This window comes from Pholcus phalangioides, unplaced genomic scaffold (genome assembly GCF_987345545.1).
Source record: "Pholcus phalangioides strain wild (caught in Gottingen) unplaced genomic scaffold, Ppha-v1.0 ptg000010l_1, whole genome shotgun sequence".
NCBI lineage: Eukaryota > Metazoa > Arthropoda > Arachnida > Araneae > Pholcidae > Pholcus > Pholcus phalangioides.
Window position 1 is genome coordinate 12305429 of NW_028301603.1, and position 22609 is coordinate 12328037.

Sequence of the window (22609 nt, forward strand, 5' to 3'; positions counted from 1 at the left end):
ATCATGAGATGCTTTCTATTTGTCATCCAGTTCCACTCAGCTCTCTCCAGCGCGGTCCAACCCCTTAGGACTTATATCCCTCATGGGACAGAGCCTGGGCCACGACTGGCCTTACAGTGCCCCTATAGCAAGGATGCTCAGCCTTCAGAAGAGTGCCGGCCATTTCACTGATTTGAAAACGTGTCGCAGGTCACTTAAGGGCCGTATTCACCAACATGGTTTAAACTGTAGTCACAATTTTTTGATAAGAGATCCACACGGATTGATTAAATTCTGGTTTTTAACCAATCTACGTTGATGTCTTACCCAAAAATTTTGACTACAGTTTAAACCATGTCGGTGAATACGGCCCTTAGTGACGTGAAAATGTGTCACGGATCACTTAAGTTATCTAGAACTGTGCAGCGGACCATTCAAGAGATCTTTAAACATGCCGGGGGTCAATTGAGTGATTTGAAAATGATTTGTATGCCGTGGATCACTTCAATGATCTGAAATTGTGCCGCAGATTATCACTTATTATTATCACTTGAATAATCTGAAAATGTTCCGCAGGCTACTTGAGTGATCTGGAACTGAGCCACGGGTAACTTGAGCGGTGTGAAACTGCACCACAGGCCGCTCAGGTGCTTTGAAACTGTGTCACGGGTTAGTCAACGTGTCTGTAAATATAGCGTAGGCCAATTGAGTGATTTCAAATTGTGCCGCGGGCCACTTGAGTGATGTGAAACTTCACCGCAGGTAATTAAAATGATCTGTAAATGTGCCGCGGACAGCTCAAGTGCTCCGGAATTATGCCTCAAGTAATCTATAATCTGTGAATATGCTGCTGGCCCGTTAAGGGGCCTGGAAATGTGCCACTCACCCCTTAAGACATCTGGAAATGTGCCGCGGGCCACTGCATGTGAACATCACACAGTGATGTGGAACTGCACTGCAGGTCACTTAAGTGGTTTGTAAATGTGCCGCTCAGTTCATTTTTGCAAAATCAGGTCTGAGGTTGCGGGTCACATCAAGTAAACTCCGCAGGCCATGGGTTGAACATGTATGCCCTATAGGTATAGCGCACACATATGTCGGGCCGTTCTAATACAAACACCGAAGAACAGCTTAATTTATGTATTTGTGGGGAAAAAAATTTCATCAGAGTTCCCACAGAATTGTTTTTAGAATATTATTTCCCCGAAGTTCTTTCAATCGATATTAATAATAATGTATATTGATAATAATCAATATAAATATCGATTCCTTGTAATCGATTTGAACTAAAGATGACGCCAATTTACCTGATGTAACGATGGAAGATGAAAATCGGGATGTTCAGTTTGCCATTCGATTTCGCCATCAACTGGATACAGTAATACGACGTCAACAGACCGCTATAGTAAAATAATAATTATTAATTAATAATAGCATGTTAATAAGCATATTTTGATGGAAATGCCTGACATATTCATGCCACACCGACAATCGTATGTAAAAAATATGCATAAAAAACATACGAGATATACGTAAAAAATACATAACCGAGGTGTCGTTACAACCGAGGTTGACGTTTTTAGCACTTCAATTTGCGAACAGTATAATTAGATCATACCAAATACTCTGTGTGTGTGTGTATGTTCTCTATACACATCTATAATTTTAGATCGATCGTCACCAAATTGTGCATATATAGCAAATGGGACCCGACTTGAACGATAGGCTACTTTAAAAGTCTGTCCGACCTGGGCAAATGCCTTAAATAGGCAAAAAAACATATTTTAATATTTAAGCTTTTATAATGATTTGCCACACTTTCAATACTCCCAGTAATGAGGTTTTTTGAATGACGTCATAATCATCATCAGCGTCGCTTTGAGGGTCAGGAAAAGGGTGATCCTCATAGAAATCGGTGTTAAAATTGCCGATTTTACTGTAGAAATGCGGAAATTTTGTGGGATTTTCTGTCACATCAATAATTTTAAAAATTGTATTCAATTCTCGATTTTTGAAATATTGAGTTCGCTTAGAGATATATATACGAAGCCCAGGAGATTAAATATGAAGCCGGACGTACTTTTAAGTTGGATATGCATGCAATAACATTGAATTCAACTTTTTATTTATATCTTCTCAAGCATGAAAATTAATGTCTCCGTATTGTCTTTTAATATTCAAGTGCATAAATTCATAGTTTAGGATGTTTTAAAATTAATTATGGACCCTTAAAAAGTACATCGAAAAAATTCCACAGCTTTAATTAAGCATTTTTTGAAGCAAAAACTGGCAGAGATGGATAACTTCAAGTTCAAATGGGGGGGGGGGGAATCGAAATACCTAGCACCCTTCAAAAAAAGAAAAATATATATATTCATTTTTCTCTCCCTCTACGTTTCTTCAAATCTAGATTTGTTTCTTTCGTGAGTCGCGCAGGAAGTCGCCATATTGGTTAACTTAAACACAGTTTGCACGTCCCTCAGATAAAGGGGGAGATATCACGTGATCCAAAAAAGACTCATTGAAGAAAACCCGGGCAACGCCGGGTATTATAGCTAGTATATATATATAATGGTGTAAGAAATTAAGAGAATTTGCAGACTTGGTTGATTATCTCTAGAACTACTGTACCGATTTTAATGAAATTAGATATGTACATACATTGATACAATACAAAACAAATAACCATTCAATAATTGTAATACACACGCATGATCGTGCGTAACACTCGTTGGAGTCGGAAGGTATGAAACAGCGGTTGCTGAATAAACAAAAAAATGGGTTAATAGATGGATTAATAGGGGGTATGGTCCCCTCTTACAGATATAAAGGTCTCGCAGCGTGATTTCATACTTGAAATAAGGCAGTTTATCATTTCCTGAGGCAATTGGTCCCACTCGTTCAGCGACGCTGTTTTCATTCCCTGGATGGTTCCCGGAGGGGGGTTGCGAGTTGCAATTGCCCTCCCCAGAGCGTCCCAGACATGCTCTATAGGGTTAAGGTCTGGGGATCTGGCTGGCCAATCTATCCGGCGAATATCCTCACTCTCTAGAAAATCGTCGAGCAGATGGCTTCGCGTTATCGTCCATTAAAATGAACTCAGGGCCAACTGCACCCCTTAAAAGGCGAACATAGGGCTCCAAGACCTCATCCCTATACTTCACACCAGTCACAGTGCCTCTTTCAAAGACATGGGGAGGTGTGCGGCCATCCAACAGGATGCCTGTCCAGACCATTAAACCTCCTCCGCCATAATGGTCGATTTCGCGGACATTGGAGGGTAGGTAGCGGGTCCCTGGTTCTCTCCATATGAACGTACGGCGAGAATCGGTGCTTAGGCTGAACCGGGACTCATCAGTGAAGAGAACGGTCGCCCGTTGATCCATACTCCAATCTCTATGCTCTCTGCACCATGATAAACGGATTCTCCTGTCCGTAGAAGTGAGCGGGACGCAAACAGCAGGTCTTCTTGCAAATAATCCTCTCTCATGAAGTCTTTTGGAAACAGTCACCCTCGATACACGGGTTCCTGTGGCTGCATATAAGTCACGAGAGAGCTGTATCACTCCTGTTACGCCTAGCTATAATCGAAAATGGCGATCTTCTCTGGCCGTCGTGGCTCTTGGACGACCTTGCCCAGGCTTTCTCTCGATGGATCCGGTATCCTGGAACTGTTTCCATAAGTTACACACGACGCTGGGCGTTAAATTGAACTCTCTACAAATCTGGACTTGAGATTGGCCTGCTTCTAGCCTCCCCACAATTCGCCACCTCATTCCATCGTCTAAACGTTGTTGGTTACTCAGTTTTACTGTTACAATTTGAAATTAACCGATTGCTGCAAAATAACACCACGAAATTCGCCGAGGTGTGCTAGCGAACGAAATGCGTCTTAACTTACGCGCGCTTATAAAGCCTGTTTCTCTACTGGCTTCGCCTACACACACACGTGTACGCTTACGTATTTGACGTACCAGATTTGCATTTTTGTCTAGAAGCAGTGGTTTTACATTCAATTCAGTTCTTTTCATGAAATTCGATAAAATATGCAAATTCTCTTAATTTATTTCGCCAGTGTATGTAATGTTTTTGGTGATTACATTTTAATCTATTGCAATTTGCAGTATAGTCCTCCGTCCCATTTTCCGCCATTGGCAATTTTTCAGGAATTTTAGAGATTGTTCCAATTTTACTTACCTTTGTTGTACCTCATACAATTTTTTTTTTGTTATAATTGGCAACTTTACTTCCATTTGACAATTCTTCTTGACTATAACTGGTTATTTTATTTACCTCTGACAGTTTTTGGCGATAATTTTCGATGCCCCAAATGGATCCCGATTTCCCGTGATTTTATGAAGGGAAATATAGTAAGCTTTTACCTATACTGTTACTTTTGTACCGGAATAACCTTATATGGACTACGGCAGGGACCAGAGGTGGTTAATTTACCATAAGCATGGCCAGCGTCAACGTGGTGACTTTTTCTTCAGGCCAAAATTGACAACCCTAAAAGCCGAATTGGCATTTCCTCGTTTTGGCAACTCTTTAAGAGCCCCATTAATTAACCGTGAATTCAACTTTTGTGTATGATTTTTTTTTGTATTCTTTCCATACTTTCATTATCGCACATAATAGAACACATATAGCCATATATAGACACATATTAAATAGATTTCATGTAATAAATTGCGTTTTATGTGTAATTATATGTACTTTTTGTCAGCCAAAAGTCACCACATTGGTGCTGGCCATGCTTATGGAAAACTGACCCCCCTCCCCCGGAGATTGTGCACCAATGCTGCACAGTATTTCTCGACAAAAGGGGTAAGCAATATTTGGCAAATTTCTCCGACTATTGGCAGCAACACTTTTGGTGAAAATCGCTATTCTGATGAAACCATATATATATATTCAATGTGATCCCTTATTTTCCGTATTTTTCTCACCCCTGATCTCAGTGAAATAGCACGTCGGCTTAGCACAGTATTTGATAGCATCTAACGATATTTTGGTAAAGTGAGGTTCTTAAAATATCAAATTTTAAAAACATAAGCCTCGGTTTTAACGGCAAAGTTCCATGGACTCTTTCAATGTCGTTATCACTGAGTTTTGACTGCATACGTAGCATGCTGTAGTGACTTTACCTCATCACGAAGAATGGCTCGACCGACAGCCAGGCATTCAATACCGTTTGGAACTCGAAGGTGCGAAATATCTCCTGTACATGGATAGGATGCCCTAAAAAAGTTATGATACGTACAAAATGTTTTTGTGTGATATTTCTCTGAAAATAAACTCAATATTACAACTAATGCTAGAAATTAATATGCAAATCTGTATATCGATCACTATTATTATAATGTAATATATGTTTTGAAAATATCTCCAAATCTGGCATTCAAAACCGTCAACACGTGTGTTTGTACTCCATAGTAAATGGATTATTAAACATTTTCGAGGAAGTTTTAAGTGTCGCGTGGTATGTCGGCGTATATAGGAATGTTTTCTGAACATATGGGAAGTTACGGCGAGTGATTCGAGAGCGGTGTTCGTAAGTTACGGTCGTTAAAAGTTTCGTGGAAATAGCACGTGGTTTCCTTAATGATAGGCCTACGGAGCACTCCTGGCAAGTGATTTCTAAGCGGGAAAAGTCGCGTCTAACTAATCTAACGGAGAAAATTTTGATGGAATAGTGACGAGACGCAGGTAAAGCATCGACTTGTGTCACGCTGCGAGGTCAACAAAGAGGATTGCTCGTGATTACCGCAAACGCTGTTTCAAGTGAATAGTGGTGGTGGCTGGAAGCGAAATCGGAGACGTTCTGATTCTTCCTGCGGCTAGAAGCTTCAACGTTGCCGACTACAGACAGACTGAATCCAGGAGTGGTTTTGATCGTGTGCTTGGACAACACAGGCGTGTGGAAAATCTCCAGGACTTTATTTTCCGGAACTTTTTTTGGGAGGTGGTACCGAACTTTTGACTCCCGTTTTCTTTGGGATTTGATCAGTCATGGCGAGAAATTACAAATGCTTTTTGGGGGCTCATGTTTCTAGTGAAGCGGTTGCATGTTGGGAACATTGTGGTAACATAGTAAAATTCACTAAAAATAACGAAGGTGGCAAAAGGCTGTTTTGGGATGCCCTTCAGGGTGTTTTCACAGCGGCAAGTTTAGTTCATGAAAAAGGTATTTTGATAAATGCTAAATGTAATTCTAGTAACGAATTCAAGGAACTAAGATATTTATTTGCTGATTTTTGTGAAATTGAGAATAAACAGGAAGCTTCAGCAATACAGCGAGATATAGTTGACAAGGGTATTAAATTCTTCAGCACCTCATGTCAGCACGTATCAATTAAGAAAAACGGCAAACAGGTGGCAGCGTATCAAACACCAGTAGGAAAGCGAACAAGGTCGCCAATCAAAAAAATTGATAATGTTACCCAACGCATGATGGGAGGTAGTGATGAATCAGAAAGTGAATCGAGGTCCCCTGTTTGTAATATTTCCAATGTTTTGGATAAGGGTATTTCGATTGATAGTGCAATAATATCTATGTATAATCCCCATAATTGTAATTTTCCCAATATTATGGATGGAAATATAGCTGTGAATAATGCAAATGTATCAGAGGTAGGTGCACGGACGGGTGATGGCTCACATACAAATAGGACTGTTGCTGTGGATAACATTGGTGGCTCAACCAGTGCTATTAATGTCAATTTTCTCAACCCGGATATGAACGAAATTTCCGGTAGTGAGGACGAATCTTTCGATAACAATGGATTCTCAACAATGGTCAATAAAAAGACTTGAACGGCCCCTAAGGTGTTCTGCTATTATTTCCGCACCTGGCCCCGCGTCTGGTAAGTGTGGCCCTGAGTACTACCAAGAGGTTTCGAGTCACAGTTTGCAGCTGCATCACGATTAATGCAGTAGCGTTGTTCAAGTTTTTCCTGCAATCTGTCAAAAATGAAAATGCGACGGCGCTCACTCATGTGGCGACAGCTGTCCACCACTGGATGGCGCTGTCCACGTAATAGGGAAAATATCGCACCTGCGCGATGTTGGAACTGGACTTGGGTTTTTACCGCTCAAACGAGAGAGTCACGCGGTCCACTCGTTCTTGTAGGTTCTGTTTATTTGTATTTAACTGTTTAATAAATGTTTAATTATACCTTTTTGAATTGTAGAAGGAAGTGTTTGTCTTCATCCGCCACATCCCTTCTACATTCATCAGCGGTCTGCCAGAGACTGGCAGCTCCTGCACGCAGAAAAAAAATTCAAGCATGAGCACTAGGATAGCCTGCATACATGCATCCAAACCACGTTTTCCTAACTTCATAGCACGAAAAATTGAGTGTCACAATTTAATGTGGATACAGCCCCACCCTCACCCCCATTACTTCCATCCATTCGTGGTAGAGAAGAAAAGAAGGAAGAGAAACAGAAAAAGAAAGACAAGAAGGGTCTTTGTTTTTGTTTTTGCAAGTGCGGGAGTAGACTGTGCGGATTTGTCACGCACATAGAGATAGAAGGCCTCCGCACGATACTCGTGACGCCAGCAAGTAGTCCATTTTCCCTCGCCATATTCAGGGAAAAAAATTACGCTTCTCGTGCCAGTGTCATCTTTGCGCGGAAAAGAAACAATCGGGCTCGGAATTGGCTATTTCTATGCTCCACATCCAATCACCATACGGTATTTGTGACCCAACCAGGAAGATTCTACGCCAAAATAAGAAGAAACAGGATGCTGTGGTTCAAAATGTGGCGAACTTACTAGGTCGTCTTAATAGCCCCGTTCACATGTGCAAGATTAGGGGGTCGCTTTGGTGATAATTACCGGCGTGACAACTTTTTTCCCCTCGTAGGGAAGAAAAAGGCGGGAGAGAACCCATCTTTCTTGGGGTGGTCGACACCGACTTTCTCTCCCATAATCCTTTGCGCCGCGAAAACTACTATAAGCTCCATCGTCAGCCATCTTGAATCAATCACTTCCGTTCAACTTACGTAACCAGTTACGACTTCCGGAAAGAAGGGGGGGGGGGATACCAGCATAAACTAAACGTCATGCGAATGGTTTGTAGTGAAAATCCCCGTTACCGGGAACTTCCCGGGTTGTTTTATTGCACATGTGAACGGGGCTAATGACGTTACAGATGAACATTTCAACCCGTGTGGAGGCCTTCTATCTTTAGGAGGTGTTGATTTGTCCTTAAATTCCCCATGTGTGGAAATGCGCAATGCGGAACTGTCTATACACCCATTGATACTAACGGGACGGGACAATAATTCAATCTAAGCAAATGATGAAGGAATAGACAATAATTTCTTACTAAGCATTTGGAAGTTGATCCACACGTAAGTGTGTCCGAGGATGACCCACGCCATGCTGAGGCTTCGGATGCCGTGGAGTGACTTGAAATGACTTGAAGCATCCGAAGACGACGTCAGTTTCTTGTAATTTGTGACCAGAGAGAAACACGTGAGAATCTTGAGGAGAACATTCCCTTTAAACATTAAAAGAGAAGAAAATTAATCCTTATTATAAGGATTTTATGCTATAATCTTATAATAACTAATTTCACCGATTAATTTTTAAATTCGTCGACATATAAATAGTAAAAAGTACAAGGCGTCCAATAAATTCGTAAATGGTTTAAAAATTATTTAAAATAATAAAAAACAAGCCTGGCAGGATTGGATTGGACCGGAATCTTTCTTCGAACTCTTCCGTGTCCGAGACGTTCCTAAAGCTTTGTATACCTCAGCCGACTATTCGTGGCTGAGACACATGGTAAAACAACTTCACCAATAGTTCTTTATCCACCAACGTCGACATCATAATGAAAACCTGATGTGAGCACCGGTAACGGGAAAATTTATAAATGAGGCGCTGGTCGTACACCCTGCATTTTATGGGACCCCTATTTGTATATTTCCAGAGATTTGCTTTCGTGTAGCGCCTTATATCTTCACAGAGCACACTGCACTATAGCAATATATATTCGCGCAATATATATGAGGGTGGCACACAACGAGTCAGATGAAGCCCGTCAAGAAGGTTCATCCGGCTCGCGAAATGTGTTCCGGTAAGAAAATATCAATTTATACACAATGAAAAAGCTAGACCGATAATATTTCCTTCATAAAATCACGGGAAATCAGGATCCATACGGGATAGCGCCAAATATCACAATAAAAGTGTCAAATGTAAGTAAAGTTGGCAATTATTGCTAAAGAAGTTACACTTGCCAATTAAATCCAAAACATTATCAAACGCAAGTAAAGTAGGGGTGTAATGTGATAGGCCTCCTCGTGGTGCACCCTGGGTAATGCTAAATCTATCACACGTCATTGTCATCGCTTATTTGTGCTCATATCCTTCACTTTCAATAGCCAAGATTACATGTTTTTTCTACACAACTTACAGTACTTGTCTTGCGTCTTGTTTTGTCCTGTACATGTTTATGTCTTGTGTCCAACCCCTCATTGTGGACCCCGCTTAGGCGGGGAGGGGTCCTCCCAGACGGGGCGTTGCTTCTAGCGTATGCTCTGTCTGGGACGCTGTCTACCTGCGTGTTTGCCGTGCGTGGAGACCCGTAAGGCTGGAGATGGGGATCCTGGTTAGCCTGATGCGCTAGCTTTGGCCTCGGATTCAGCCGAAACGGGAGGCTTGGATTAGCCCCGTCCAGGTCAATCGGCTGTGGTCGCCTCGGTGGCTGAAGGGGTTACACTACTGGGCAGGTAGAGGGGCCGGGCCTGCCGGACGTCGTTGAGGTTTGTTGGTGCTGCTTCACGACGATCTTGGATCTTGAACGCGTCTGCTCGCCTGCTTTGGTGGTGTATAGCTCCCACCTAACCTGACGTTGCTACTAACTTTCACCGGTTACGTGTGCGCGTCCCCTCGTAGGGCTCCATGGTGGGCATGGTGGGTGGGAGTGGAACAATACCCATTCAAATATGGGAAAAAATCAAAATGCACCAAAACGTCAAAGAACTGCTTCAAACCAAACACGTCACTGTAACTGCTTCAAATTCATCAACAGTCTCATTTTTCTTTCTGCACTCTTCAGATGCCGAAAAACCGCTGGCCAAAGTATCACCATTTGTAATAGATAAAGCTCTCTATGGCACAGTTGGTACCTTAAAATCGGTGAAGGCCCTTCGTTCAGGAGACCTTCTCATCGAAACTAACACATCCAAACAAGCCGAACTCATTCAAAAGCTCACATCTCTCGGAGACATTCTAATAACAGTCAAAATCCATCCCACGTTGAATTATTCACGTGGTGTCATTTCAGATAATAACTTAATTAACATGGATGAAGAAGAACTAACACAAGAGCTGGTGTCTCAAGGCGTAACATCTGCCAAACATATTATGAGCCGCAAAGATGGCAATCCAGCTCCCACACGAAACATAATTCTCACATTCTCATCACCAACATTGCCGAAAGATATCAAAATAGGTTATTATAACCTCAAAATCCGGCCATACATTCCTAACCCTGTTCGATGCTTTAACTGCCAAAAATACGGCCACTCACGAACGGCGTGCCGCAGCCAACCCACCTGCGCAAAATGCGGTGAGAAGGACCACATTTCGGACAACTGCACTAATTCACCATTCAAGTGCGTCAATTGCGGTGGCGACCACCCCGCATTTGACAGAAGTGTCCTTTTACAAAGGACACTTTTACAAAGCCCTCGGAGACATGGAACATCAGGCGACATTCCCTGTTTCGTATTGACTACGATGACGGGAGTAGAGCCTGCCGCGGTGTTGCTCTGCTGGTTCCACATCACGTGTCGTCGCGCGTTTTAACGCTGCGCACGAACCTGCAAGCCATCGCGGTGGAAATCTCTACAGGCCTAAGAATTACCATCTGTTCTATTTATTTGCCACCAAATGACACCATCTTACAGAGAGATCTAGAAGATCTGATTGATCAATTACCTCCACCATTTTTTCTTCTTGGAGACTTCAATGCTCATAACATGATATGGGGTTCTAACAGCAACACCCCTCGTGGGGAAATGGTTGAACGACTGTTAGATGACATGGACCTTACCATCATGAATGATGGCAGTTTCACTCATTTCCATGCCCCAAACAATAGTTTCACTGCAATAGATTTATCATTATGCTCACCTTCACTCTTGCCGAACTGGTCCTGGTCGGTTGATCCAGACCTCCACGGGAGCAATCATTTCCCTCTAGTGGTTAAGTGCCTTGATCGAAGCCATAGCATACCTGAGGGTCCTCCTCGGTGGAAGCTTGTGGCCGCCCGATGGGCAGACTTCACGGCCAAGGCAGAAATCACGGAGGATATGGTTTCGCAACCCGACGTCGACCATTGTGTCGACCTTGTGACCAGTTGTATCATCTCTGCAGCAAATGAAACAATACCCAAAGTCTCCTCGAAACTTCCTAAATTTCCTAAACCTTGGTGGAACCACAAATGTAATCTCACGATTAAAGTACAAAAGAAAGCATGGAGTAGGTTCCGGCGGTATCCTACCCATGACAACAAGTTGGCATTTTTAGAAGCAAGGGCGATAGCAAGAAGAACCAGGCGCCAGGCTCAACGCGAGTCCTGGCAAAAGTTTACGACGGGAATCAATTCATCAACTTCATCCAAAATCATTTGGGACCGGATCCGAAAAATCAATGGCCATTATCAGTCTCATCCCATCACCATTTTAAATACCAATGGCACTATCATCAGCGATGTGAGGGATATTGCGGACACCATCGCCGGCCATTTCGCCGCTGTTTCCAGCGATGCGAACTATCCCTCATCGTTTCAGCCCATTAAATCATCAGCCGAACGTACATCGTACACCTTCCGGCCTTTTACACCGGAGGGGTACAATTCATTGTTCACCCTTCATGAACTGACGACGGCCTTGCAGAGAAGTCCTGACTCAGCTGTAGGGCCCGATGCCATTCATTATTCCATGATTCGGCATCTCTCATCTGAATCACTCTCACATTTACTCATATTATTTAATCGGATCTGGGTCAGTCATTCATTTCCTGACACCTGGCGAGCAGCCATAGTTCTTGCATTCCCGAAGCCTGGCAAAAATCCTGAACAACCGAACAGTTACAGACCTATTGCTTTGACCAGTTGTTTATGTAAGCTCATGGAACGCATGGTCAACTATCGCCTTACGCACTACCTTGAGGTTAACAATATTTTATCGAAACATCAAAGCGGCTTTAGACGGTTCAGGTCAACAACATGCAATTTGTTACGCCTTGAGACATCAATAAGACAAGCATTTGTGAAGAGGGAGCATATGCTAGCCATATTTTTTGACATAGAAAAGGCCTACGACCGTACTTGGAGGCACGGAATTCTTTCCGACCTCTATAATTGCGGCTTGCGGGGCAACTTGCCCATTTTCATTAAGAACTTTCTCGCTCGCCGCATCTTTCAGGTACGGATCGGAAGCACGTTATCAGCTCCCCAAATTCAAGAACAAGGTGTACCTCAAGGTAGCATTTTAAGTGTAACACTTTTCATTTTAAGACTCAACGGGGTGTTGAACCAACTCCCGTTGTCTGTCACTGGCGCACTCTACGTGGATGATCTGTTGATATCTTACCAATCAGTGAATATGAGGTCAGCCGAGAGACAATTACAAACCGCTCTCAACAAGATTAGCAAGTGGGCTCATAATAACGGCTTTTCATTCTCCGCTGACAAGACTGTTGCTATGCACTTTTGTCGGCGTCGAGACCTACATGATGACCCACAATTGTTTCTCAATAACAATCTAATACCTATTGTAGAAAATATTAAATTCCTCGGCATCATATTTGACAAGAAACTCACTTTCAAACCTCAAATTGCGCAATTAAGAGCTCGTTGCATGAAGACGATGAACCTCTTGAAGGTCATCTCTTCTACATCGTGGGGAGCTGACCGTAAGTCGCTCCTCCACTTATACAAAGCTTTAATAAGATCAAAGCTCGACTACGGCTCCATTGTATACGGGTCAGCACCTCGGAGCTATCTGAGTGTGCTTGACCCAGTCCACCATCTCGCCCTACGGATTTGTTCTGGAGCTTTCCGGACGTCTCCAATGGAGAGCCTGTATGTCGAATGCAACGAGCCATCACTGACATCAAGACGCCAGCAACTTTCCTTGAAATATTTTATCAAGATGAAGTCTTTTCCAGATCACCCACTTCATCGTGTCATTTTTAATCCCTCATTTCATAGACTTTTTGCTGCTCGCCCTTCATGTGTTCCATCTTACGGTCTTCGTATGAGGGCACTTGTGGAAGAACTAGAATTAGACATCAGTCGTGTGGCCCCAGTTGCTTGGCAACTGGCACCATGGGAGCAGTCTCTGCCAGATGTCTCTCTTTCATTATCATTATACCCTAGAGCCACCACAGCAGATGTCATATATCGACAGATATTCTTTAGGCACAGGAGCAGGTACAACAGGTACTTCCCCATATATACCGACGGCTCCAAGAGCCCTGGCCATGTCGGTTGTGCCTACATCTGCTGTGAGGAGACATCTTTCAAACTTCCAGACACATTCACTATATATTCGGCAGAACTGTACGCAATCCTTCAGGCTCTACGTCATATACGACGCAAACGCCACCGACGATGCATCATTTATAGTGACTCTCTCAGCGCATTACAAGCACTGTGTTCCTGTACGTTTCACACTCATCCATTCATTCATGCCATTTTTCATGAACTGCATTACCTCATTCATCATGGTACCACAGTAAAATTTTACTGGGTACCAGGTCATGTAGGAATACCGGGCAACGAAAAAGCAGACGCCGCAGCTCGAACAACAACTAACATTGACAATAACCTTTTGGTACCTGCCAGTGACCACTTCTCAATCCTCCGGGAAGTGATGCATCACCGCTGGCAGGATCATTGGAACCATCAGATAAATAATAAACTTCATGCCATCAAGCCCATACTTGGCCATTGGCGTTCGAGCTGCAGACCTAACAGAAAGGAGGAAGTTCTGCTTGCCCGGTTACGCATAGGACACAGTCGCCTCACACAATCATATTTATTATTACGAGAGAGTCAACCAGAGTGCCCTCATTGTCAAAGTCCATTGACCATTGCTCATGCTTTTACTTGTTCACATCATTGTCATCATTTTACGACCGCTTTTGGTCAGAGTCATCTTTCACTTCATGACATTTTAAATGACAATAGCGATGCATCTCGCATTTTTAAATTCATCAAAGCCATTGGTTTATACGACAAATTATAGTTTGAACAATTTATGTCATTGTTTTACGTTTCATGTTCCATTTTATATGTTTTAGTTTTATGACATGACAGAAGGGCATTTTTCTCATTTTTATGTCTTGCTTTGGCGCAGTTTGACCAAATTGGTCCTTGCGCCAATAAATTCAAAATCCAATCCAATCCAATGCAAGTAAAGTAGCCAATTACAGCCATAAAACTGTCAAAGTTGCTATTTTCAGCCATAATTATCAAAGGTAAGTAAAAGGCAAGTAAGATTGCCAATTACAGTCTAAAAAAGTTGTCAGAGGTAATTAAAGTAGCCCATCGCCCAAAAGCAAGTGAAGTTGCCAATTACAGCCAAAAAAAAAAATTTTTAAAGGTGTTTATTTATGACTGTTATAGAATCCGAAGAGAAACTCTCGAAACAAAACTGTAAAATGATTGTAATAAGACAACAAAAAGAATGCACATGTAATTATAATGGCATCCATCACCAGAGTGGAAAAATCAACGGGTAATTTCGTAGTAGACCTATCTCACCTTGTTTTTCTTTGAGAAACTCCCAAGATTCCTTGACCTTTTCGACAGCCGTACCAGCGGCTACCAACGCTGTCAGTAATATGAGAATCGTGCTGAAAATATTAAGGAAATAAGTTTTAATTAAATTCAAGCATTTTTCCCGGAAAGATGCCATGTCCAGAGGAATCCCAACGTTATCAGACATCATCCGTCCTTTGAGAATTTCGTATTACATAATGAACATATTATATAATTTTCTACTTCGATTACCGGGTGCAGTGGAACTTCGGTTAACGAACCTAATTCGTTTCAGCGACGTGCTCGTTATCCGAACCACTCGTCGTGTATCAAATCAAACTTCCTGATAGGAAATAATGGAAACTCTGATAATTCATTCGACAATTTGAGAGAAATCAAGTGGTGTAAGTCACTTTGAAAATTTTTTTCCAAACAAAAAAATTTGCATCCGAAATTACTAGCAATTATCGTGTCAGGAAAACTATATTGGTGCCATCTGTAGACTATTTCGTCAGTTTGAATCAACTGGCACCACTTCATTTCTAAGTGAGCATCAAGATTCTTAGTTATTTTATGTGAGACTAAGTACACATCAATCAAATCTGGACTTGTACAACTTGATTTCTCAACCCTGCAATTATTCATTCACATAAAAATGACACTGAATCAATAACACAACACAATAATAATATAATAAGCAATGCAATATAAAATATAAAAAATGATAACGCCATAAATAAACTTGAAATACGATAATGTTTACAAATTAACTTAAACGACGAGAGAGAGAGGAAGACTATCGTTTAGGATGATTTACGGTTGCTAACTCATTCTATTTGTGTGACTTTGAAAAAGAGGCTTATCCAATGACACTTACTTTTTGCCTCCTTTTTGGGATTTCTCATAAATGAGAAATTGCATTGCCGTTGGCCAGATTCATTGCTTGTATTGCTACAGCTTTATTTGATTGGTCTTCTCTACAAAATTTTGCACAGATTTCCACATTCTATAATCTCACTTAATCTCCTCACTTTTGTCTTTCTCAGATGAGATACCCTCGATGAGCTCTTGCTGCTGCGTGCAAAGAAGATCCACTAGTTTGGTCATCCACGGTAAGCTTCTGGACATATTCTACCACTAGTTCTTGAATGTCAGTCTCATGCACCTCCACAGTCCCATGGCCTTCCCTAAGGACACAATCTCTTCGATAAATGTTGACTCCTATTCATGAGCTACCCCCCCCCCCTCAATGTCACGTTCAATAATGCGATCTGCCCACAATTTTCTCCAAGCAATGCTGAAATTATTTTCTCATCCATTCTGAATTCTTATTAATTCTGAAATTATTTTCCATCAAATATACATTTTCATTAATTCCGGGATTAGTTTCTCATCAAATATGAATTTTATGAATTGTAAAATCACACAATTTTTCATCAAATCTGAATTTTCATCAATTCTGAAATTGTTTTTTATTGACTCTGAAATTAATTTCTCATTAATTTTGAATATTTTTTCCCATCAAATATGCATTTTTTTGTCTTTAATTAATTACAAATTTTCGTTAATTGGCAATACTTTTTCCCACTATATTTGAAATGATTTCTTTTCAATGGTAATGAAATTTCTTTCAATAATTATGAAATGATTTCTTTTCAATGGAAATGAAATTTCTTTCAATAATTATGAAATGATTTCTTTTCAATGGTAATGAAATTTCTTTCAATAATTATGAAATGATTTCTTTTCAACGGTAATGAAATTTCTTTCAATAATTATGAAATTATTTCTTTTGAAGAATATTAAATTCATTTAATTCTAAAATTATTTCTTTCATTTGATTCCAAAATTATTTCTTTCAATAACAATGAAAAGAAATAATTATTGGGAAAACAATGAAGTGAAATACTCACATGACGACAATTTGAATAGTCTCTAATCTTAAGGGTTCCTTCGTGTAGCAACGAGGGATCTTGATGTCTAAATTGGTGTGTTTACTAACTATGAAAAATGAAAAGTAATTTCAATTTGATAAATTTCAGTTTTTTCTTATATATGAATTTAATTTTTTTTTCACAATAAAAATGAAGTAAAATAAATAAGAAATTAAAATTCCGAAATTTCAGTATCTTGTTATATAAATCTTGAACTTTTATTCAGAAAAGTCTTTAAACAATGCTGCTGATGGTTACGGGCCATGTGAAGGTGGAACTGTATACGGCCACTTCCCGACTTGCGAACATTCCGAGTTACGAATTGAAATATTTGGCGCTCTTGGCGAATCACATTCTGACCTTAGGTGAAATTTTTAAATCAGACTCTTTCCAGCTCTCCTCACCTTGGTTCCAAAATTATTTTATGTCCTAAAGGAATATATTCTGTATGCACATTTTCATAATTTGCCACGTATACTTGTGGTTCTCAATATAGGGGCGTTTGTCTCCTCCCCCATATTCGCAGGGGGTCACTGGGATCTTTAGAGGAGGCTATGGGCAAATACAAATGAAATGGGGGGGGGGACGGTGAGAAATCAGTTCAATTGATAAGAAATAGAATGGATTTTGGATGCTGGAACCACAGAAATTAAGTAAAAAGGGGTGAGGAGGGATATGTACGCCAATTTGGTTCATTGGCCCTTTGCTGCAATGTCTTTAAGTAAGCAAATGTCATTCGTAACATGGTATCCAGATGTGACGAATTGATGGCCCATTAGAACAACAGCTTTGGCGTGTCCCCCAGTGCATGAAAATTGTTCGCGAATAAAGTACTTAAAAAAAATCTGTAAAAAGATTGAAGGCAATAAATTTGAAGATATCGGTTGCCAAATTGCCGCGATTTCATCTTACGAATGCTTCAACTTACGTGCTCAGAACAGAACGTTTTCTTAAGTCGGGAAAGTGGTTGTAATTTATATTTATAAAAACGCCATATTATTTGGGAATGACGCGCAATGTCGAGTGTCGATCATGGGTGTGTACCATACATTCCGTTATATTCTAAATACGTAATTTCAAGGTGTCAGTGATCGTTACTTACCCGGCTTCATGATGATTCTGACATCCTCTTCGGTGCAAGCTGATGGAAGGCATATTCCGAAACGTAATTTCAAATAATAAAATATATCGGTACCAGCCAAAATTTGGTCCCCAATCTGACAAAAAAGAAGACACAATTAAAAATAGAAATATCATGTCAGTACAGAGAATACTACATAATAAAAACCTGTTTTTCAGAATTAGTCTATCACAAAAATCTTAATTATATGCATTTTTAGATGACAATTTTTTTACATTCATGTTGCGTCACTTAAGCACAAAATGGGATGTTTTATCATTGAATGTGATAATACAAATAATACAAATAATACAAATACAACGCCACAACAGGCAAATTGCCCAACGAGGTGGCTGACTTAAGAACATCATGGATCCCCGAGCCCCTACCTACTACTGCTACACCACACATGAACCCCCCCCCCCCGCGGAACCCCCCAACGAATCTGTACATGCGGGAATGTGCGTGTACGTGTAGTGCAACCTGACGTAAAGTTTGTTTCTGTGTAATGCTTGTTATGTGTAGTGCTGTCATCTGCCCCCAGTTTTACTAACTATGAGTGAAGTGTTATGGTTGAATGATTTTACCGTTGTAGGACTGTTGCTCTCTGTGGCGAGACTTTTTAACGGGGAGATCGGCTCGCATTTGCGCCTTGAAGTTGGGAACCACAGAAAACCAACTACAGCCGACCACCACTGTGGGGTTCGAACCCGGATCCTCGCATCACGAGTCCGGCACTATAACCACTCGACCACCACAGCGGCTCATGATACTCAAAATATCATTGAATTTGTAAAGGAAGATTCGCCACTTTCCTTTACAATCTGGAATGAGGGTTACTATGCGATGCAATGTTGCATGGTGGGCCGTCACCAAAGCTGCATTAAGAGACCTTTCAAGCGGCTTTGGTCGTCACTCGCTTTTGACAGTTTCTCTCAGCAATACTAGAAAAGAAACGTATGTATCACCACGGAAAACCATGATTCTAGTCACTTTCTATGAAATTGAATAGACACAAGCCGCGCCGTGGCTAGAATCGAACTGGGGACCTTTCAGAACAGCGTACGGTACTTGGACGTTGAACTTCACGACTTTATATTCTCATTTCTTGTTGAATGTACATTTTTTTTTGAAGTATATGTTATTTGCCAAAGCCTGAATGGGGAAATTTCGTCGTAATTTGACCAGGCCAATGTCCGAATTTCAGACTTTGGCCAGCCAGTTCGCGAAGTGGCCGGAAATACTTGGACAAAGTCCTAAAACAAAAGTTATGATTCGGTTAGGATGCTGCAGTCCTGCAGCATCTGATTTACAAAAGTTACCTGAATACCCTTAGGGGTGGGGACAGGAATGTGTCCACGCATTCATAGCCATTTGGTCGACAAAGAAATAGTTGAAGAAGAAATCATAAATTCAATTAAATATAATGTCCAAACTAGAAAAACATTCGAAATAATAGTCATTACCAAATATGACATAAACAGAGGAACAATCTGGGTCCGACAGGTTGAACCAGAAGTATTCTGAGAACTGATGAAAAGAAAGTTAATATATTGTGGCTGGTCACGTTACAAGATTAGAGAGTATTTACAAACGTTACAGTTCTTTAGATGTTGGAACTTTGGGCATCAAGCAAAAACGTGTAAAAGAGTAAGCCGATGCAAGAAATGTGGGGAAGCAGGACATTTAATGAATAACTGCGTGACCGGCCTGATGGTGACGTGCTTATCTTTGTAAGCAGAGACTCGTGAGACATAGCCGTGGTCATGGTCGGTTTCGAGTCCTCGCAATAAGAGTCCCTCATTATGACCATTCGACCGTCACAGCGGCAGCGAATGTAACCAATAGGCTAATTGGTTGTTTTTTTCAAGTACTGTGAAAGATCTTTTATCAAACTTTTATAGAGTAATCAAATATTCACCAGTGCATATTCCTCTCGTGGTTTTTATTAACACGTTCAGAGCTCTGACTGTATTTCGAAGAGGGTGGAAAAAACCATCTTAAATAGCAATTACTTACACTGTCCATGGGTCCAGCATGTTTGACTCGCGTGACCGTGAAGTTCCTCGGTATCGGAGGCATGAAAGGCCTTGCTTCGACGCTGCAATAAGAACCTCGAAAGTTCTCGGTTCCATTCTTGTGCGGGACCGAGATTTCCAGACATTGGTCGAATGCCCCGAAATCAGAGAACGTACCCTCAAGTATCCCCGACGGCGGTTTAGACGTTGCGTCTAACACTGCGAAATAAAAAATTAAGCATTAATGTTATTGGATTTTATTTTCATGAAAACATGATTGAGCAAGCTATGGAAGGAACGCCATAATCCACACTTGAACTACAGGGTGATCATAAAACGACTTTGCCAATACATGAGTTCCTTAGTGGCCGCAAAAAAAAAATGAAATGCAAGATACTGTATAAGTAATTGTTTTTGAAGTATGCTCTCTAGAATGAAGACAAAATCGAAACTCTAGCTCCCGCGGTTACAGTCACAGCAACAAGATTTCAAAAAATTCAAATATCAACACTCACTTTTATGCCTTGCAAAGTGATCGCCACAGTGGAAAACCACGAATGGTACTAGAACGGTACCTGTAACACCAAATAAAATCCGGTGCAGGACGAAGACAAACATCTATCTCACCAAGAGATTGGTGCCCTAACCCTTCGGGAGTTATCTACTTTATTAGTTCTAGAATTATTTCTTTCATTACTTCTGGAATAATTTCTTTCATTTCTGGAATAATTTCTTTCATTTCTGGAATAATTTCTTTCATTTCTGGAATAATTTCTTTCATTTCTGGAATAATTTCATCAATTCTGGATTTATTTCTTTCATTAATGCTGAAATTATTTCTTTCATTAATGCTGAAATTATTTCTTTCATTAATGCTGAAATTATTTCTTTCATTAATGCTGAAATTATTTCTTTCATTAATGCTGAAATTATTTCTTTCATTAATTCTGGAATTATCTTTCATTCGCTGTAGAGATATGGATTCCAATTTAAAAAAATGCTCAAAAGGCGTTCAAGAAATTACCCTGTTACCCCTTTCCTCAATTTTTCTTCAGATTTGTGAATTCAAATATCTCAGCGAATATTGCACTTGGGATTTTTTTCTGTTGGCATCAAGAGATACAGGGCGACACTTTATAAATGAAAACTAGAGAACAAGGGGGAACGTATCAAAATTTAGATTTTTTTTCATTTTTTTACACACTGTATTTTCACTCTCAAAACTGGAACAGGGCAATTTTTGAACGCCTTTCAAGCATTTTTTAAATTGAAACCGCACCTCTACGACGGACGGTTGATGAGATAAAGGTCGCATTAGCACTTACAGGTCACCTTGTGTATACATTTGTGATAATAGTTACGAGATGATTGAATTAGATATCTCTGCACAATCAAGATGCTTTTCCTTAAAGCTTTCGAAAAAGCATTAAGTATTCGAATCAAGTGGGATTGACACAAATTGCATTGGTGGATATCTAGGAAAACGCAAGAGCTTACTTTGCAAGGCCCAGAGCTTGACGTTGGTCAAATCCGCCAGGAGCTTGAGAATCGATCTCGTGCACTTCTTGGATAAATCGCCATTGGTCCCGTATTCCGTCAGGGTCGGTAATATCCTTTTAACGTTGTCTTTGAAAAATCTCTTCAGGGTCTTCTCGAACCTCTCGGCACGTTCTCTCGGGTTCTGGATCACGTCCGCCGTTCCAATGTCCAAAGAACTCTCGATGGTTCCATTCGCCTTTGGACTCGATCCATTGACCGAATTCGGAAACAAAGACGGCGATGATCCCACAGCGACAATCATCACCGAGCTCACTAATGTCCAGATTATGCATAGTTTGAAATTCGCATTCATATTAGGAACCCTAGTTAAATAAACATACTATTTTCATTCGGATCGCAAAGACGGAAAAACACTAATGAAGAATGGAAGGGGCCTAATGTTATATTAGAACGTAACCATTATTTTTTATGAATAAGTAAAGCATAATTTATGGTTACCTCGAAGACCGAAATTCAGTCAAAACTCGCCAATGCTTTTATTATCGTCATCTATATTTTTTGCTTAGTATTTCTATACGTACGATGATTTGGCGGAGGAAACATCGAGGATCGAACGCCAATGTTGGTATGATTATGATCGAATATAATGGGGCATCATATTTTCTTCTCACAAAATATATTTATCATTGCTTCCGAATAGCCCTCAGGCAACTATAATTATACACAGCTATGGGTTCAACTCTTCCGTCGAAGGACGTTTCGTGGGTTCGAGTGAACAGATAAGGGTAATTTAGCACCGACCATAAAACGAAATCCCCCCCCGATAATTTCGCTTCAATGCATAGTCAGTAAATGCTTTTATACGTATACATGTAAATATACAAGCAAGAGAGCAACAACATTATACCAAGAATTATCACAACAGGTTTGAAGACATTCTAGAAAACCAAAAGATGAAGCAAAACCAAGGGGGGATTTTCATCTGAGATGGGTGTTTCCTTACTAATTAGGGTGCGTGTGTTTATTAGGAAATTTTTTTTGTTTTTTTATATTGTCTATGGCCATCGTATAATGCAGAAGAACCGGCCATAACCGAAAGAGGAAACGTTCAATGATACTCTTACTTTCGGGCTAAGAGAGAGGGTTGACCTTCCGTACATTGAGGTAAATCTCCCAATATTTTTCTAATCACAGAATTGCTATAACCCTTTCGGATCCGAGCAAGATGCAGAATATATTCATCTTCACATACACTATTTTTGTATA

General features: G+C 40.6%; 1 protein-coding gene across 1 annotated transcript in view; it reads right to left on the reverse strand.

The window, feature by feature from the left end:
* LOC149080934 (nose resistant to fluoxetine protein 6-like) overlaps positions 1-22193 on the reverse strand; it is a 37958-nt gene extending 15765 nt beyond the window's left edge. Inside the window, exons 1-8 of the mRNA XM_089237623.1 lie at positions 21341-22193; positions 19845-20062; positions 17808-17922; positions 16685-16772; positions 14775-14866; positions 8316-8489; positions 5127-5220; positions 1287-1379 (exon numbers count right to left, since the gene is read on the reverse strand). Of these exons, the coding sequence (XP_089093749.1) occupies positions 1287-1379; positions 5127-5220; positions 8316-8489; positions 14775-14866; positions 16685-16772; positions 17808-17922; positions 19845-20062; positions 21341-21695 (1229 nt within the window). The 5' untranslated portion in view covers positions 21696-22193. The remainder of the gene's footprint in view (positions 1-1286; positions 1380-5126; positions 5221-8315; positions 8490-14774; positions 14867-16684; positions 16773-17807; positions 17923-19844; positions 20063-21340) is intronic.
* Positions 22194-22609: the final 416 nt, after the last annotated feature.